General features: G+C 38.4%; 1 protein-coding gene across 1 annotated transcript in view; it reads right to left on the bottom strand.

The window, feature by feature from the left end:
* Positions 1 to 16,943, bottom strand: part of myom2b (myomesin 2b) — a 29,164-nt gene extending 12,221 nt beyond the window's left edge. Inside the window, exons 1-22 of the mRNA XM_060871841.1 lie at positions 16,854 to 16,943; positions 15,791 to 15,900; positions 15,272 to 15,329; positions 14,939 to 15,093; positions 14,567 to 14,653; positions 13,103 to 13,191; positions 12,105 to 12,155; positions 11,721 to 11,885; positions 11,139 to 11,300; positions 10,035 to 10,176; positions 9,290 to 9,489; positions 9,142 to 9,195; positions 7,729 to 7,856; positions 7,077 to 7,260; positions 5,941 to 6,115; positions 5,161 to 5,282; positions 3,166 to 3,353; positions 2,936 to 3,062; positions 2,183 to 2,361; positions 1,418 to 1,532; positions 695 to 857; positions 470 to 576 (exon numbers count right to left, since the gene is read on the bottom strand). Of these exons, the coding sequence (XP_060727824.1) occupies positions 470 to 576; positions 695 to 857; positions 1,418 to 1,532; positions 2,183 to 2,361; positions 2,936 to 3,062; positions 3,166 to 3,353; positions 5,161 to 5,282; positions 5,941 to 6,115; positions 7,077 to 7,260; positions 7,729 to 7,856; positions 9,142 to 9,195; positions 9,290 to 9,489; positions 10,035 to 10,176; positions 11,139 to 11,300; positions 11,721 to 11,885; positions 12,105 to 12,155; positions 13,103 to 13,191; positions 14,567 to 14,653; positions 14,939 to 15,093; positions 15,272 to 15,329; positions 15,791 to 15,876 (2,737 nt within the window). The 5' untranslated portion in view covers positions 15,877 to 15,900; positions 16,854 to 16,943. The remainder of the gene's footprint in view (positions 1 to 469; positions 577 to 694; positions 858 to 1,417; positions 1,533 to 2,182; positions 2,362 to 2,935; positions 3,063 to 3,165; positions 3,354 to 5,160; positions 5,283 to 5,940; positions 6,116 to 7,076; positions 7,261 to 7,728; positions 7,857 to 9,141; positions 9,196 to 9,289; positions 9,490 to 10,034; positions 10,177 to 11,138; positions 11,301 to 11,720; positions 11,886 to 12,104; positions 12,156 to 13,102; positions 13,192 to 14,566; positions 14,654 to 14,938; positions 15,094 to 15,271; positions 15,330 to 15,790; positions 15,901 to 16,853) is intronic.
* Between the last annotated feature and the right edge of the window lie 2,112 nt (positions 16,944 to 19,055).

The raw sequence follows: 19,055 nt of genomic DNA, 5'->3' as shown, positions 1-19,055 counted from the left end.
TTTCCTTCCATAGACCTACCGCACACTGGATGTTTTTCACAATGAGCAGATGTGTACACATGTTTTCTACTAAAGGAATCCACAGTTCAGGGGGCAGCACATAAGGCTCACAGTCAATTTCACCGGCTTTGTTGAAGTGTCGTTTATTCTTTTCTGAAGTAAGGTGAGTAATCTTTTGCCTTTAGGTGTGTTTGTATTGTGCAGCAAAGCTAAAGATTTAGTCCCCAATAAGAAAATCACAACAGAAACAATCACATGACTGAAGCACTAGGATATAAAATGACAGGTTTGCCATATCTTTGGCTATTTAGATTATAATTTTAATAATGCAACATCTAAACATCTATGCATATTAATTCGGTTACTGATATTCAAACTACATTTATATTTAAGGAATAATACATGACATCAGAATAAAAAAATCTGATGCATAATTCATTATCCTTCCTCCATAATTAGCATCTCGCACCTTCTGATGAGATCGAGTAACTGGCTGAAGCTCCATCAGTGTTGGTGACAGAAACGGAGTAAGTGCCTACATCCTCTTTGTCTGGGTTCTTGAACAACAAAGTCGAGCTTTGACAAGCACAGACACACGGGGTTAGCATACAGATGAGGTTTAAATATGTACAAAATGTTTTAATATACTTATACGTGATTCTTTAATTAACAGTGAGCCGTGTATGCTGTTTACCGACTTCCTGACGTTTTAATTGCAATTCCTTTGGAGAAGTCCGTGATTTCTTGATAGGACTTTTTCCACAAAAACTGGGATTTCTCTGTTATTTGACAGCTCTCGAAAGACAGGTAAATATCTCCGGTCTCTTTGTCCACGCCACACTTGATTTCCTGAGCGCCTTCGAAAAAACACATAAGAAAACGAGCGTGTAGATATAAATCATCCTAATTCAGAAATGTGTAAGGGATATGGGGTAGCCATGTTGGATTTATGGTATGGATACAGTGGGATTATGGGGCACAATCACCTCCAACTCATCTGTCCTTCATTGTCCTGTGGTGTTCTATCCTCCCATTATCACACATACACAAAGACACACACACAGACACACACACACACAGACACAAAAGTCCACAGTGCACTCTGCTGGTCGAAGCAAGTGCCTTCTTTTCTCAAGTATGAATTTTTTAAGGCAATTCAAGATGAATCATTTCGACTGCTTTTTTTTCTTATCTGCAGCCGGGCAGACATCTGCCTCCTGCACCACTTTGCAGTGCAGTCTCCCTCTCTCTTTCGATTTCTCTCCCTTTCTTTAACCTGACCTCTCACACTGCAAGCTGTTTACCTTGTTTCTGCTTCTTCAGCCTGATGCATCCTGATATAGCTGAGATGGTTGGCAGTCCCCAGTAGTAGTGGGTGTGTGGGTTGCTTATATCTGCGTGTTCATGTGTGTGTTACCTGGAAGTGCCTTGGCACACACTGGGTCAGAGGATATCGCAGCATTTCCGATGCCATGGGCGTTCTCTGCACGCACACGGAACACATAGGAAGAGCCCATCTCCAAGTCTTTCACCTAAGCATAACACGTTACGTTATTATTATTTTTGTATTATTAAGACCAGCTCATTTATTTATGCAGATTAGGCAGCAGCATGCAGGTACATGCAGATAGAGGTCAAGAGCTTCAGTTAATGTTCACATCAAACTTGGGTGGAAAAGCTTCGTTGCTAAGAAAGATCATAGGAAAATAAGCCAGATTGGATCGAGCTACCAGGAAGGACATAGTACTTCAATTTTTCACTTTTTACGATGTTACTGAGCACAAAAACCATCTCAAAATTCACAAAAAATCAAACCCAACGTAGTCTTCTGCTGTTGTAGCTCATCCAAGGTTTGATGGTGTGTGAATGCTGAGTTACTATATCCTTCCAGCACCAAAAACCAAGATCAGTCACTGAGATAAAATTTTTTTCTTCATTCTGAAGTCTAATGGGAACATTAGCCAAAGCTCTTGACCTGTAACTGCTTAATTTTATGCTTTGTGCTGCTGCCACGTGATTGGCTGATTGGATACATGCCTAAATTAGTAGTTTACAGGTGTTCCTATTAAAGTGGAAGGTGAGAGTAGATTATATGTGTTTTATATATGCACTACATATGTGTCTTACATACAGCCTGGTAAAATACATTTACAAATTTATACACTGTTATCAGAGACCATACCTTCAGGTAGCAGTGGCTCACAGCACTGGCATTAGTGGTGGTCCAGATATTAGTCCCTGTCTTGCACATGTCCACATAGTAACCGGTGATGGCACTGGCACCGCTATAAACAGGAGCCTTCCACTCCACCACCAGAGAGTCGTCTCTGATTTCAGTGACGCTCAGGTCATAGGCTGGACCTGGGCGAAAAAAGTCAAAAGTCTGAGTCGACTATCAAGCATTGTTTTCAGTTTAAACTAATATTGTTCTGGGTATTTTTCTGGACATGGGTTTCATAGTGTTTATAGTGCTTCTAGTAACTTTCCATTTAGGCCACATCCACATTGGGTTTAAAACCATATTCAGATATTAGCAAACTAAACAAACAAATAGTGGTATTGTATTACACTGCTGGTCCACATTATAACACTAGATAGAACTTACGCCTTCACCTGATGGTGTCTGAGGTTTGCATTTGTGTAAAGATAATGTAGCTAATTGATGGACTGATGGAGGCCTAGGTTCCATAAAAACTGTATATACTGTATAAAAACCTTTTTTTTTAATCTCATTTTTCATTTATATCAGACAAAAGGCCTAGTCCACAGGGTCATCATAAAAATATATTATCACTGGTATCACTTCAAGCTTTCTGGTACAAATATGAGGAATTCCAAATACACTACCGTGCTTCTATTATTACACCAAAAATGAATCGCCTTGCCTGAGAACGTGATTCTTTAAAATGTACTCCACATGTGTGGTGTTTGTTACCTGGCTCAGGCATGTTCCATGCCTCACATGCGAATGGAGCACTAACAGCAGATGCATCACCCAAACCGATTAGATTAGCACCATAAACCCTGAACTGATACATTGAACCAGGAGTCAAGTTTGGAACCTGCAGACAAAGAGAAAATCACACTCATACTACAAACTCTTCTCATGTGGAACTGTAACATAAAGCGTGGCAAACGGAACGTAGGAGGTAAATTTGTAGAAACCTTGTATAGCCTCTCCTTAATGGGTGAGACGTTGACCTCGTGCCACTGTTGCTTGGCCAGGTTGAACTTGTCGATGTAATAGTCGGTGACCTCAGCACCCCCGCAGTGGACAGGACGCTTCCAGTTGAGCACCATGGATTGGCCATCGCAATGGAGGAGCGCAATGTCATAGGGAGCCGAGGGGAGCTCTGCACACAAGATAAATGACTCATGTTTTACGTGCCTATTACTCAATGTCCATGGCAGCACGCTGTACTCCAGCTATCTCTGGCTTTTAATAAAGTCGATTCGAGGCCATTTATTGTCTGCTGTGACTTATAATGCAGGAATGATTTATGGCGGATGCGACGCATTACGACTGGTGTTTGTTGCAAATTATGAATACGAGTCTGACCTAAAAGTGGTTGTTTAAATCAACATTCAGAAAGTTTTCCATGCGAAGATACAGAATAGCCGCTGTTCAGTAAATCCTGCAGTAATAATGCCACATACTGATTTATGAAGCAATTCTATTTACATCAGCATTATTGTGGATGTAACGGATATGATTGAGAGAGGACAAAATACTGATTGTTCGGTATATTTTATCTGAAAAGAACATTTGAAACGTTGCGTAATGTTTATTTGCTCAGTCACCATATTTGAGTAACTAATTTATCCTGGTTACTTTGTTCTTATTCATTTCTATTTCAATGTTTCTCATTAGTTTCAGTACACCGAATAAAACAGAGTGTTCCAGAGTGTTGATTAGGTGTGAGACTAGATTAACACCAGCTCTTAATTCTTAAAGACTTTTGTTTAAACCAAAAAAGATGTCTGCTGTCAGGTGCGGTCTTTCACACCCGGTAGCTCTGGAAATATGCAGCAGTTGTTGTTTTAAGGTCACGGTCAGAGCTGCTGAAAAAGTTACATGAATATATAAGTAGTGAAAGTTATGTGTATTCAGAGACAGATCATGAATGTTTGGCTTTCTGTGCTTTCCCTTCATATTATGCACCTGCCTTTAGTGTAGGTTGCCAGATTGTGCTAGAGTGTCTGTAATTTCAAAAGCAGCCTGACCACCATCTTTTTTAAGCACCAAATAAATGGTGGGATAGAAACTACAGACATTTTTTGTTGTTTAATGTGATCTAAGGTATATTATAATAATGAGATCATTTAAAAAAAATACAAATAGAAATGACTTATGACTGACATGATGAAGAGGACGACAAGCATTGAAATACACATCTAAAAGGAGTCTATTGCTGCATAAAATTTGTTAGTTGTGATCATATTATTCAGTGCAAATTAGGATGAATTTTAGAATCTGGTTTCTAACCTGATTCTGAAATTTACAAAATAGCACTTGTTTTGTTTTGTTGAATTGTGAAAATTGTTGAGTGTTTTTTAGTCTCTTTGTAACACTGTATTTAAAATGTAGTATGCTCAAAAAAAAAGTCTCTCTTTTTTATATTGTAAAGATAATTAAAATAATGCCAATTCATGCGGGAAAGTGTACCCACAGATTAAAGGATAAGCTGGCCAAGTTCTCGCTTTTGTGAGTTCATTTACAAAAGCATGAATTTCAGTGCAAAATTAAAAGACACGACTATCCAGCTAGCGGTTAAACCTGTTGTAATATCGGAGTATTTCTTCACTTCTGTACAAAGACTTTTGGGATCAGGGTTTTTTTTTTTTTTTGGTGCTTGCTATTATACTTTTTAGTCCCTTCCTGTCAGAGAAATGGCAAAGTGGACACATTAATTCTACCCTTTTTTCATTAATTCTGCATGGACTCACCTCTGCTGCACATGCACTCTGTTATTATTCGTTTGACATGCTGCGGTATACATAAAGTCAGAGTATTTCCACCACTTTTTTAGGTTAGTGAAACTTTGTGCTGGCAAAGACAAATATTCTCATTAGAAACAGTGAAAAATAGGACTTTGTGTCCAAGCTTGATAGAGAAGTGGGTTCGGATCTGCGGCGTGTCTGAAAGCTGGTCATACGTACTGAGGGCAGCTCTGACAGACAGCGGTGCTGATTCCTGTGACTCCTCACTGAGGCCCAGCTCGTTGATGGCCTGCACACGAAACACGTACGATTCACCAGTTTTAAGGCCATGAACGACAAACCTGAAACACAAGCAGAACGGGTTGCGGTGCGAAAAGTTTCCAACATGTATGTCCTACATTTAAAAACTTTCAATCTGCTACAGTTCCAAACACTACATCACTACAGTTCCCTGTAATCATATACAAGTCATAAGTCATAAGGTTACAATTGTGCATCAAGCCACTAATAAGCTAACAAATCGTAATTTTATCAAAAGTAACAGCAAAAACAAGACCTGATACCTTGAGATCCGTTTAATCACACTGTTGCTACTTAGACGTTACATATTGTATCAAAGAAGTTTGTGACCGCTAGTTATTAGCATGTCAATTTCATGCTAGCTAAAAGAGAATTAGATACCTGGTTAGATATTTTAGCTAATGTTTTCTACATTCTTTGAATCTGAATTTTGAGTAAAATCAGTGTGTGATGAGAAACGGGTGTCTTTCTGTTTTGTGAATATTTCTTCTCCTTTTTTTTTTTCGTATTTCTTTGAGAGTACACATTTCGACTTTACCTGTTTATCTTAGCGATTCGTGACATCCAAACAAAGAAGTCTACCATGTGCTATGCATTTCAAAATGCTGTACAGTTAGTACAACTGTATACCAGTAAAGTATTACACTAAGACCAAAAATCCTCAGCAAAATGCACTCCACTGCTTAAATTAGAACATACTCTGTCTTCTTGTGTGGCTTGTGGTTGGCAGAGGTCCAGTCCTTTGATCCTTTAACACACAGGTCAATATAATAGCCAATAAGGTTATTGGGTTCCTTTGGAGGAGCCCACTGGATCAGAACAGATGTATCGGTTTCTCTTGTGGCCACAACCTGTCCAGGAGCCGAAGGAACACCTGGAGAAACAGAAAACCTCATTACAATGATCATCCGCTGCTGATTAAACTTCCAGATGACTTTCAGAGCATGCGTTCGTTACGGTTTATAGCACCACTGGCAATTTAATTACTGTTCTCCTGATCTCGCCTTGAATCAACCTGCACTTCAGGCAGAGGCGTATCTGTCTGGGAAAGTGTTTCAGGTTAGTTCCTGATGCTTATTTGTTGCTTATTAGCATACAAATATACCACACGACATTGTTTTGACCTACATATCAAAAGATTGCGTGCTTATATTTGTTTATTCGCATTTTATTGGTTGCATTTGTGAGAAACAGGATTAACCAATCAGAATCATACATTCTTCCTGTTTTTGTTTGTTCTGGCAACATTCTGAGCACAGGGATACTGTGTGGATGAATTGCTGGAGGGTTTTCCATTGACACCACCACACTTTTCCTGCTATTTTATTGCAATCATTTTCTCCGAAACTCAGAGAAAGCCATTTTATGGCAGCATTATTAATATAGAACGATTGGGTATGTTTAATGATTAAATAAAATATATTTGTGCTCATAATGCATGATCACATCACACTTAGCAATATAATTTTTTACAGCTCACAGGGTGGCTTTATTTTGTACATAATCTTAAAATGTATTCTTGGCTTGCTGACTTAGATTTTAGATTTTAATGCAAATGTAAAATAGATTAATTTTATATAGATATCCTCCTAATTATTGGCAATATAATGACAAAAAAACACCACATGCATACATGACCATCCTCTTGGTGGCAGGTATGAGGATTGTAACAACATTTGAAAGACATTTAAGAGAAAAAACAATTGTAATAGGACCATTGACCATTGCTTGATATTCAATAGAACAATAATTTAATGTTATTTTGGTCTGAACATAACATTACAGTGAAGTAAATATATTCTGAATTGGAAAATAAACCATTTTTAAGTTCTCACCACGCAGTTCTTGGGTTTTGATGGGTGCGGTGGGCTTGGAGGGCTCACTGGTGCCGTACAGGTTGGCTGAGATTATGCGGAACAGATACTCCTTCCCTTCAGCCAGGTTGAAGACGGCGTAGCGCGGTGAACGCACTGGCACTTGAGTGTTCACCCTCTGCCAGGAGTTACTGCCAGCCAGAGTCTAAGCCGTTGAAAAGCACTCCATTACTTCACCCAGCTGTGTCAGCTGACAATCAAACAACTTTTACAGTAATTCGAGTTTCTCAATTCACAAATTTAAAAAGCACGGTTAATTACAACTGTCCTTAAAGCGTTAACATCAGCAGTGAAAGTGATTTGAAAGTGAGGGAAGGAAGGAAGAAAGGGGGGGTTTCTGAGCTTCATAGAGTAGAGAGTGCGATTAAAATTGAGTATGTGTTTTTATCGCTCTTTGCCAGCAACATCTTCCATCCAGAGATTAAAGCAATCCATCAAAAAGCACTCCATGACTTCACATAGTAATGCCAGCTAGCAATCGAGAAATGCTTACACTAAACCAAGCCTCTTTGTTTATGTGTATAAACGGATGCTTAATTATAAATAAGAGTAAAGCGATATGGAGGAAGTGAGCTTCAAACAGGTGATCTGTTAGACGCTGAGGTGTACCAACCTTCTCTATGTAGTACCACATAGGGGCTTTGTCGTGGTACTCCGGGGGGGTCCAGCTGAGCACGATATATGTTCGATCAGTCTCAGAGGCGTAGACTTTGGATGGAGCTCCAGGAGCTACTCCCTCAGCTACAGGCAAATCACATCAAACAGAATTACTGTGTGCGCCAAAACAGCATGATTCACATTCAATCCTTTTCTCACACCCAGACACACACACGCATAAACACCTCTCAGGAAACATCACCGTGTCATCGGTTTTGCATTCAAAAGATAGGATTGCACCATTAAAATGAGCTCAGTGTCTGCAATATTGGTGGAAACACCCACGCGAACACACACATGCTCCTGACACCAGTTGATGAGTTAATTCCAGTTTGAAAAAGCACCACAGATGGTCAGACACTCCTTTCATGATAGAATTCTCATCAAAAAGTAATCAGCACCTCTCGAACGGGAGCCAATTTTGACCCGCGTAATTAGTGTAATTTGCAACAACAACAAAAAAACAACATAAAACCAGAAGAGAACTAGCGAAAATGAAGAAAAAGGTGACCGAGCAAAAAGTTTAATTGTACATGCAGTTTAATTGGAATCCAAAACAAAGAAAATAAGATGAAAGACATGTAGATTTATGAAACATTCGAATATTTGTAACTCTGTTTTTTCTGTATTTTAAACATTGCTACAATATTTAAATAACTAAATTAAATGACTCGGTTACTGACCTGTATTCATTATAGGTTATTATTGCTTCCTTTAACGTATATTATTGAACATTTGTTGACTTGTTTAAATAAAACATGGAGTAAACAATGTCAGGATATAAAATTTGTATCTATATTCTTTCGCCACTTCATTAGGAACAGCTGCTCATTCATGTAAGATTGGTAAAACATAAAGTTTGTGAGTTCATGAGTTTGTGCCCACTGTGACATCAGGGTCTTGTTTTTGATTGACATCAGTAGAATATGATGTCATCCACTTCAACATTTATATTGTGCATCCTACCCATCAGTGCAAACCAGTCTGCTCATCCTCCTCTGCTCTCGCTAAATAATGTGTTTCTTGTTTTTTTCTTCTTTTCTGCACAATTCTTTATAAACTATAAACACTGTTGTGTGTGAAAGTCCCAGGATATCAGTTTCTGAAATATTCAACCCAACTCATCGGGTATTAACGACCATGTTAAGGTAAGTCACAATGTCAGTGCAAAGATTCTCCTCATTCTGTGAACGTTAACTGAAGGTCACTTCCTGTATCTGCATGATTTCATGCAATGTGCTAATGTCATGTAATTAGTTGGTAAGAGAACTGCATAGAAGTGCAGCTGGTACAGCTGTTCCTAATAAAGAGGTCAGTCCGTGTAGAGCTGTATATCAAAGAATTGAAGGAATATGTGAATCCAGACTACCTTCAAGGTCATCATGATAGGTAACAACGGCAAGTTTTCCACCGAGCCTTGTAGCTGTTCAAACACAAAATGAGAATAAATACAAACTGAGACACGACGATGAATGATATTATTTATAATTAATGGACGTAGCTGATTTTTTTTTTACCATGAAGTCTCTCAAACTCAGTCGGATCCACTGCAGCGATGGGTTCGGACATTCTAGAAGGTCTGCTGATGCCACGTGCATTAACAGCACGCACACGGAAGTAATAGGAGTGACTCTCGAACAGCCCAGACACGGGGTATTTACAGATCTTAATGGGAGATTCATTACACTGTACCCAGTCCTCCGTGCCGACCTCACATCTGTCACGGAGTTCAAGCAGAGACAAGAAATGATTTTTCTAAAAGCATCTATTATCTCGCCATACAATTAAAAAATCTAATACTTACAGCCTATTATTAAAATGTGTAAGTGCTTAAGACAAATAGAGCTTGTTCCCTTTACTGCCTTCAGAAAAAAGAATCCATTATGATATTATACTTCCGATTTTACGATCACGATGACTGTATAAAATCAAGATTTCTAGCCAAACAAAGTATATACTAAGGAAAACTCTAAATGTTTCTATGTCTAGGCCTCATTCTGATAGATAGATAGATAGATAGATAGATAGATAGATAGATAGATAGATAGATAGATAGATAGATAGATAGATAGATATGGCAAATAATAGCTACAAGCAATGTGTAGGACATTTTAAGGGCATTGAAAAACTTAGGAATCCCCAATCAACTAATATCATTTTATATGTGAATAATGAGATCTCCTCAATGCCCTCCTACACAACAGCGTTTAGTTCAGTTAGTTAGTCCTGAGAGTAATCGGACATGTCAGCCCGTTCAGTCACCTATCAACGAAGTATCCAATGATGGGGCCCTCAGTGGTCGTATTGGGTGGCTTCCAGGACACAATGACGTAATCTCTGTTTGCATCATGGATCTTAATGTCCATGGGGGCTCCAGGGGCCTGAGGAACTGGAGGGGGACCATCTGTAAAAGAATCACGACTTTATGGAATGCTCTATAACACCAGCTCTTGTTACTGTGTTTCCATTAATATAGCCAGCTGAATAATCATGTCACTATTTAACATAGCATTAAAACACTCCAGAACAGGGCATTTTTGACAAAAAAGTCTATTAGATAAGTTAAGATTACAGATGCAAATAAGATTGACAACCCCTGATTATGCAGAACATCAGCTTTTCCCGTTATGGGTCACCACAGCAAATCGACTGTTTCCACATTTAACTCTATCATCGGCATCCTCTAATCTTGCACCAATTACCTTCATGTCCTCTTTTAACACATCCATACTGTATATCTCCTCTTTGGCTTTCCTCTTGACCTCTTACCTGGTAGCTCCATCTCCCACATCCTTCTACCAATATAACCATCTCCCTTCTCTGTACATGTCCAAACCATCTCAATCTCTTCTCTCTGACCTTGTCCCCATAAATAGTCAACCTGAGCTGTCCCTCTGATGTGCTCGTTCCTAATCCTGCCCGTCCTGGTCACTCCTAAAGAGAACCTCAACATCCTCATCTCTGCTACCTCCATCTCCAAAGTATGGTACAAAGCATGCATCATTGATGATAGCACCTGTATTGATAAGTAAAAAGTACAGCTTGGTATATACCTCAGAGGATGGATGTAATTTCAGGCCCAAATTTTAAAAGTGTATTTTTTATTGTTGTTTATCACAGTGATTACTCAGATTCTCAGAAATGCTTCCTTTCATCCTTTTTATCTCATTCATTCATCCTTTTATCAAGGCATCTTCGCTTCACAGAATTTCTTCAAGACCTTTTCAGAGTGCTGTGTATAAATACTAATGAATAGCAAGACCTTTGTGTCAGCTTTAAGGTTAAAAAGGTTTACTTTCCTACTAACGAAAGATTGAAGGAATTAATTGTCCCCTTTTGTTGAGTTCAGAGATTTTATTTTTTTACCTTTCACATAGACGTAAGCCCTGTGCACTGCATCACCTCCTTTGGTCACCATGCGCAGGGTATAAAGACCCTCATCATCTTTGGCAAGGTGAGTCAGAGTGAGCTTAGCGACGCCTCCGCCAGACTCCATTTTCACCCACTTCGACTCCTTCAGGCGGTCCTCTGTACGTTGTAAAAGACACAGTTCAGAATGGTAGCTGTTGTGTTCGCTCCAGTGTAAATGAAAAAGTCTTCCTATAGAATATGCATGCAATGTGCAGCGAAAATGTAATTGAATCATGTTTTTGAGAACAAGCAGGTGAGGAAGTGATACTGTGGGTCACAAAATGGAGAAATATCTCAAGGTCTGTGCCACATATGTGTCATTAAAAAGAACTACACATTAATATACGCATGTTAAAGATTGTAGACACCTTTAACCTCTTAAATGTACATCATATTAGTCACCTATTTATCTCAAAGCATATTATTAAGCAGATACAGTAAGTTGAATGTATTTAAGGAGTTAATGATATTCTACATTTCTAAATGTGTGTGAACTGTGTGGAAAGCAGTATGTTGTATGATTTATGTCTCATGTACCATCTCTGTACCACTGGGCTTCAGGCTGTAAGTTGGCAAGATAGGGGCTTATAGTCATCTTACAGGACAGAGTCACACAGTCTTCCTCTTTACCGAACACCACATCAAACGTCTCCAAAAAGGTGATGTTGATCTTTGTATATTTAATCTCAGGTAAAATTGCATCTGAAGGAAAACAAGAGAAAGCTTTTTTACATGAATCACAATAATAATGTAGAATAAGAATAGTGGTAATATTCCAGGATCATATAAAAGTGCCCATACTGGGACAATACTGGTTGAACAACGTTAGTATATCTATAAAAAAGAATACGGACAATAAATGCTTACTGTGGATCGACAAAATCATAAAATGTTATTTAAAAAAAAAGCTTTTACACTTACATTCATAAGGCATCCAAGAAAAAGGGCAGATTTTCTCTTCATCTTTGCTCCCTATACAATGTGCACAACAAAGTATTCCCAATTACTGAGATAATGTAAATCAGAATTAATACAGAAATTGTATTTAAATTAAACAACTGATTATATCAGTACAGTATGTGCACTAATCAGTTTCATCTAATCAGATTTGGCTACCACTGTTTTGCCATTTAATAAACACTCTAATATAGAGTTTGTACATGATCTATCCAGGACCTCTCCTCTCCAGACCACCAGAGGGCGCCATCCACCAAATAATAACCCCATTTCCTTTCTGTGATTTCTTATTTCCTGTTGTCTTCCAGTTTAGAATAATTAGTGAGGAATAACTCTGTCTTTAGCCTTGCTTTGTCTTCTCTTGTTTCGTCTAAATTTTGTCTTGTTCTTTTACCTTTTGATCATTTTGCTGTTTTCTGAACCCCTGACTTTAAACTTTGTGCCCCTGTCCCAATCCTTTCTCTCCTTACGTCTGGCATAAACTCCTACAACTAGCTGGATGACCTGGGTACTGACCATTCGCTGCTTCATTCATGAGCATTTAAAATGTAGTTTGAGAACAAATTGAGAAGTGCATAGAATCTACAAAAAACAAAAGCCCTCAAAAACAGCTACGGATGTATAACACAGCCCTTCAATTACACCTCCATGTTAGCAAAGGTCCCCCTGAATACCAAGGACTATTTTTTTTCTTAAACTATTCTGTGTTCTCCAAACTCTCTTTTTGCGAAGTCTTGCCAATTCCCCATGAGCCCTGTTATTTCTCTAACTGCTTTGACCTTTTGGATTATTCTTTAAATTATTCTTTAGTGTGTTTTTATTTTATCCTTAACAGTTTTAACTGAACTGAAGTAGTTGTACATGTTTGATGGAGGTGAAGCAGCTGTGGGAATAAAAGACTTGATTGTTCCTACTGTATTGGCTCTATGTTATTCTGATAGCTTGTTTAAGGACGTACTCACTCTTGACAATCACTGCAGCCTGAGATGAGGCCTGGCCGTGAGTGTTAACGGCGACGGCCGTGTACTGAGCAGTGTCGTCAATCGAACACCTGCACAAATAACACACACACACACACACGCATTCACTGCTGAATACTGTCCATCTTCCTGAAGGAATCACCCCAAACTCAGATCAATATACAGAATCAATACTATCTTCAATCTCATTCGACTTGTTAATCAAACAATAAAAGCTGCCAGTGCTGCACAATGTCTGCTTTCATCAGATTTCCACCATGGTAATTTCCTAATTGACAATTGGACAAAGTGGAAAATTCTCTCTAGTCTATAATAAACACAGTATGCTTCCTCTGATCTAGAAGGAAATCAGCACGTTAAGCTTCATGCTATGAAGTGCTGCTTACGAGCAAGATTAAGAACAGATAACATTTTTACATGCTGCTTAAGTATTTAATATAGATCTATAGATACAATCAGCCAGGACAAAAGAGAAAATAACAGAAACAGAATGATCTGAATGGCAGGGACCTGGTCAGCAGTGTGGCATAAATGGTACTAAGGAACGATTCACGGTAATGTGACCTTCACCTCAATGCTGCTATTTTAATGTCCTCTCATCTTCCTTGCAGCAGCAATACGAATGCTTCTCTTAATGGAACATGAAAAGGTTTTTGGAAAAATGTGGACTGCTGATGTCGTTAATAAGGAATGTTACTCCTTATATATAGTACCTGTGTAAGAACAGGGCTTTGAGATAGCAGTAACCTTGTCCTCATTTTTGATTGGCCGATATTTTGGGGAAAATAAACAAATAAATAAATAAATAAATAGATAGATAAAATAAAATAAAATCTAAGCAAAAAGTGATTTTGAAGTAAGGACCTGTGTAGACGTTATAGTGATACTGATTAGGGACAGAGAACGTGATCCTGAACACTTTAAGGTGCTGGAAGGTCGCATGACGCTGAGCTCAGCACTTGGGTATGAACAGCTGAGGGGAGCTCAAGACATGTTAGGGCTAAATTGGGATAAACGTTCTCTCTCTCACACACACACACACACACACACACACACACCACCACCACCACCAGCACCACCATCTTCCTTTTGTGGAGCAGGGGGGAGCAGTGTGCAATCAAAATGGCTCATATTCGCTATAATATGATGAAAAACTGATCAACTGGTCCTACTACTTTAACCTGATAAAGAATTCTCTGAGGATCTGATCCTTAAAAAAAATCTTAATCTGAGGCATCTGAGACTTTTGAGAAATGTAATTCCTGGATAATGTTAAACTATAGAATGTAATGTGATGTAATGTGAGTCAAAGAGACTGATTAAGGAGTAAATCTCTTACTAGAGATATCAGAAACACTGCTCATTATTCAAGGAATATCTATAACACCGCTTCTTTACGATTTAACATTGAATCTGTGACAAAATCAACACTAATGCCTTAATTACTTGATGATGTTCAGGCAGTGAATTCCAGCGCTGGTTTCCACAAAGTATTTTCCGGAAGAAATGTCGATCAGGGCATCATCCTTGAACCTGATAAAACCAGAACAAAGATTAAAAAAACAAGATGATTGATGACTTTAATGGAGTCGTTCTAGATGCTTTCATGCTAATTTCAGCCTAATTGTGCTAATTGTGACTGCTTTTCACTTGAAGTTGGTCATTCTGAGGTCGCTATAAAACACCATGTCAGGTGCACCATTGATTTCTGGTATCTTGCTGAAAATTCAATCCAGGTTAAAAGATTATTATTATTTTTCAATTTTAGTAAATGATTACAAAGAATAAAATGTGTTTGAATCTTTAAAAGGGACTAACCATTTAACCTGTGGGCTGGGGTAGCCTTCCACGGTGCAGAACAGCTTCACGGGAGTGTTTTCAAACACGGTGTGTGATCTGAGCCTCACCAGGAACTTTGGGCCCCTGATCATGGATGATTCACGGATGTACTTTTCTGGAATCTTCCTCTGCACCTGTCAGAAAGACAAAAGACTGTTTCATGAGCTTGTTGCACACACACCTCATTTCAAGCCTAAGATTATGGTTTCATTACACATTCCACAAGATCTTGGGAAATAAATACTTCCAAGCCAACGTTAACCTGTTAAACTCAGATTAATTTTTTGCTGTTTAATGATAAATGGACCTCACCACATTTTGGATATTCTTCCCCGTTTTGTATTCATATCTCACTTCTTCGACTTCAGAGCTGAAACATACAGACGTTCATATCCTTTACAAATGACACACACTCGTACACACTTACATCCATCTGCTAATGAATATACAAAGAGAAATATATTCTATTGTGAACTGTAAGATTGAAATACACTTGTTTTCTATTGATTCAAAGCCTTCACTGTCTGATGCTGTCTGATGTCTATGCTAACGCTTCAGTTAATGACTAAGCCATGCCTTTCAGCCCAGAAGTGAACTTAATTCTAATTTTCTGCCCATAACTTTCTGCCACTCACTTGAGAAAATCAGCTGAAAATGAAAACCAGAATGATAAATATAACTCCTAGATGGTAAAACTGTATTACGTGCATGTGAGTGTGTTTCCAATAACTTATTAGATCCGTCTGAAGTTTTGGCGGCTGACAGGTACGATGAGGGTGGAGACCTGTTGTTGTGAAGTTTATACAAAGTCCACGATGCACAGAATCTTACCTGGAGTATTCCTTGACCACATATCTGGACTGCTTACTGTGATAGTCATGAGTGAAGTGCTTGTGTCTGGCGATGGCTGTAGCCATGTTCAACTATACCGGAAAAGGGACCTATGTAGTAATGAAGAAATACAAAAACACAAACACAGTAGATTGAGTAATTTAGTCGTCCACTAGATGTGAACAAAACTAACTGAAAATCAATGTGGGATATTACAGAGAGTGAGAAAAGGACTCCCATGTTCATTAAAGCCTTTTTAAAGGTTGCTGTGTGTTGAAAACACATGAAGTTATTTTTATGGCTTATGATATTACTGATGCTAATTGTGTGTTTAACTTATACACATATTTGGTAAACAGCTTCAGGGAACCATTCAGAGACAGTAGACACCGTTTCATATGTATGATATTAGAATAATCAGAATCAGAGCCTGTCAAATGTGTAATATAATTCCAAGCCTCAAAAATGATAAAATTATTGCCATTCCTCTTGAGCCTGAAATATTAAGCATGCCGTTTTCATTTGTAGAATATTTTATATATGCAGCAGGAAAGCACTCGTCAAAGTGACACACCCAATGTGAATGTCAAATCCTTCACACTTGACCTGCTTACATGCTTGAGGAACCGAATCTCGAACAGAGACTTTAAAACTGCACGAAACACAGGATAGGTTTATACACAGAAAGATTATACAATTCTGCAAATTCCTTGTACTTCTTGCACTTCCTAAGCTGCCAGCTCATGCACCGCTTCCCTTTTTTACATGACACGTATGAATAATAATTGTATCGTGATCCATCAGCTGCAAAGCTAAAAATATAAAACCAGCTTAATAGGTCCAATCAGGCTATCCTATTCCATCACCATCATCATCATTATTATAATGATCAACATCATTATAATAATGATCATCAGTGTCATTAACGTTCATTTAGGCACCCAAGCACAGAAAGCATTTCCAAGATGCAGTTTCAGAACACAGCCTCGTGCATTAATCAAGTGTTTTCTAGTGTAAATAAAATGTAGAAACGTTCAGTGAAGGGCACACTTTACACACTTACCCAGGCAGAGTGCAGAGCAGCGCTTAACACACACACACACATCAGACTCAACTCGCCTGGGAGTCAGTGGCTGATGAAAACAAAACTCATCATGCCCCCACATGGAGCTCGCAACCTTCCTGTACACCATTTATGGACACGCAACAAGATTATATATAGCATTTAAACTCACATCCCACCATCATTTCTGAAAGAGAGAGGCTTATGTCTTAAAGGACAGTGTATTGTAATGTTAAGTGTTTCCCAGTGTGTAAGGATGGATGTGGATTAGTAATGTGTTGTTCGATGGAGTTTAGGCCTGGACTGAGCATTCAGGAATCTGACTAGATATAGAACAATTCAATAATAATTAAAGGATCTAATATTTGTTGTTTAATATTTATTATAGCTTATTTTACCTCCAGTTTTTTTTGTTTTTTTTTTAAATAGTTCCTTTAACATTGCAGTCTTACACTGGTTTCTGAGACGTCTGAGACGGCCATGTAAAGACCGTGATACAGCCGAGCTCTATTTTTAACAGCAGATTAAGTTTACAGTCAGGACAACACAGTTTACAGTGAGGATGATGGATCTGGAGGGAAACACTGTACTACAGAAACACTGTACTACACAGTTTAGCTGGAAGATCAGGAGCTTAAGGCTTAAGGCCATACAGTCAGTTCCAGGTTCATGGGCATCCATGGTAAATATGATAGTAAATGATTCTGTGGTTGTGGAACCACTTTGGGTGGATTTGGATGTGTTTTGGATGCGTTTCATTCTCATACTGGAAGAAACCCTACATGCCAGATTTCTTTTATTATTTTAAATCTCCTGGTACTACATGGAGTACCAGTATCCTAATGGCTCCACATCATAGATCATATTCATACTGTACAAGAGGGATTAGATTCTCTCTGTGTGTGTGTGTGTGTGTGTGTGAGAGAGAGAGAGAGAGTGTGTGAGTGAGAGAGAGAGAGAGAGAGTGTGTGTGTGTGTGTGTGTGAGAGAGAGAGAGAGAGAGTGAGTGAGTGAGTGAGAGTGAGAGAGAGAGAGAGAGAGAGAGAGAGAGAGAGAGAGAGAGAGGGAGAGTGTGTGTGAGTGTGAGAGAGAGAGAGAGAGAGAGTTCTTCTTCTTATTACTTTTTATGGCGGATGGCAAACCAACTTTAGGTGCATTTACCGCCACCAACTGGACTGGAGTGTGAAGCACTAGTAGGCATATGACACGCAGCAAAAAAAAAAATAAATTTAAGGGAAATTAAATTCTATCAAATATTCCGATTTCTTTAATGGATTCTATTATAGAACCATAGATGATACTTTGCTTTTCTTGTTCTTTCAACCAATTTCAATTGTTTCACTTTCAATCATATCACACTGAATGATTCAACACCTAAATTTTTAACTTCATCAATTAGTTTTAACCTTTCTCTTTCATATTTTTTACATTTTATTAAAACATGTTCTATGGTTTCTGGCTGATTACAATAAACACATTATCCCGATTCATGTTTTCCTATTTTAAACAGAGAATGATTTAATCCAGTATGTCCTATTCGTATACGTGAAATAATACGTGAAATCTTCTTTTCTGTCCCTGACAACATATCTTCCATTTCCTACTTGCTGTTGAATATTATACATAAACCTGCCCTTGCTATCACCATTCCATGCCTCTTGCCATTTGTTATTTATGAATTCTTTAATTTTCCCTTTAACTTCATTTTTGCTTAGAGACACTTGAATATCTGAGTGTTTAAGAGCTTCCTTAGCTAGTTTATCTACCACTTCGTTTGCCTCCACTCCCACATGAGCAGGAACCCACAAAAAAGTTACCAAGCTTACTTTGCTGACTCTTAATAAACTTGCAAGTATCTCATATATAATGTCTTGTCTTGATGATTTTAGTCCACTTGCAAGACTCGATAATGCTGCGTAAGAATCAGAACAGATTACAACTAAGCTTGGTTTTACTTCCTCTATCCCAGGGGTCGGCAAACTTAAACACTCAAAGAGCCATTTGGCCCCGTTTCCCACAGAAAAACAAACACAGGGAGCCACAAAACCCTTTTGACATCTAAAATGAAGAGAACACTGCATATATCGTTTTTTATCTTTATGGAAAGTATAGAAAAAACTGTAGTGTGTTGCATTTATGAAATCAATGACCTGCTACCGAGTAAACGAAATTTTATTTCTGCAAGCAAACAAAAATATTTTG

This window comes from Tachysurus vachellii, chromosome 6 (genome assembly GCF_030014155.1).
Source record: "Tachysurus vachellii isolate PV-2020 chromosome 6, HZAU_Pvac_v1, whole genome shotgun sequence".
NCBI lineage: Eukaryota > Metazoa > Chordata > Actinopteri > Siluriformes > Bagridae > Tachysurus > Tachysurus vachellii.
This window is presented reverse-complemented; position numbering and strand designations above follow the sequence as displayed.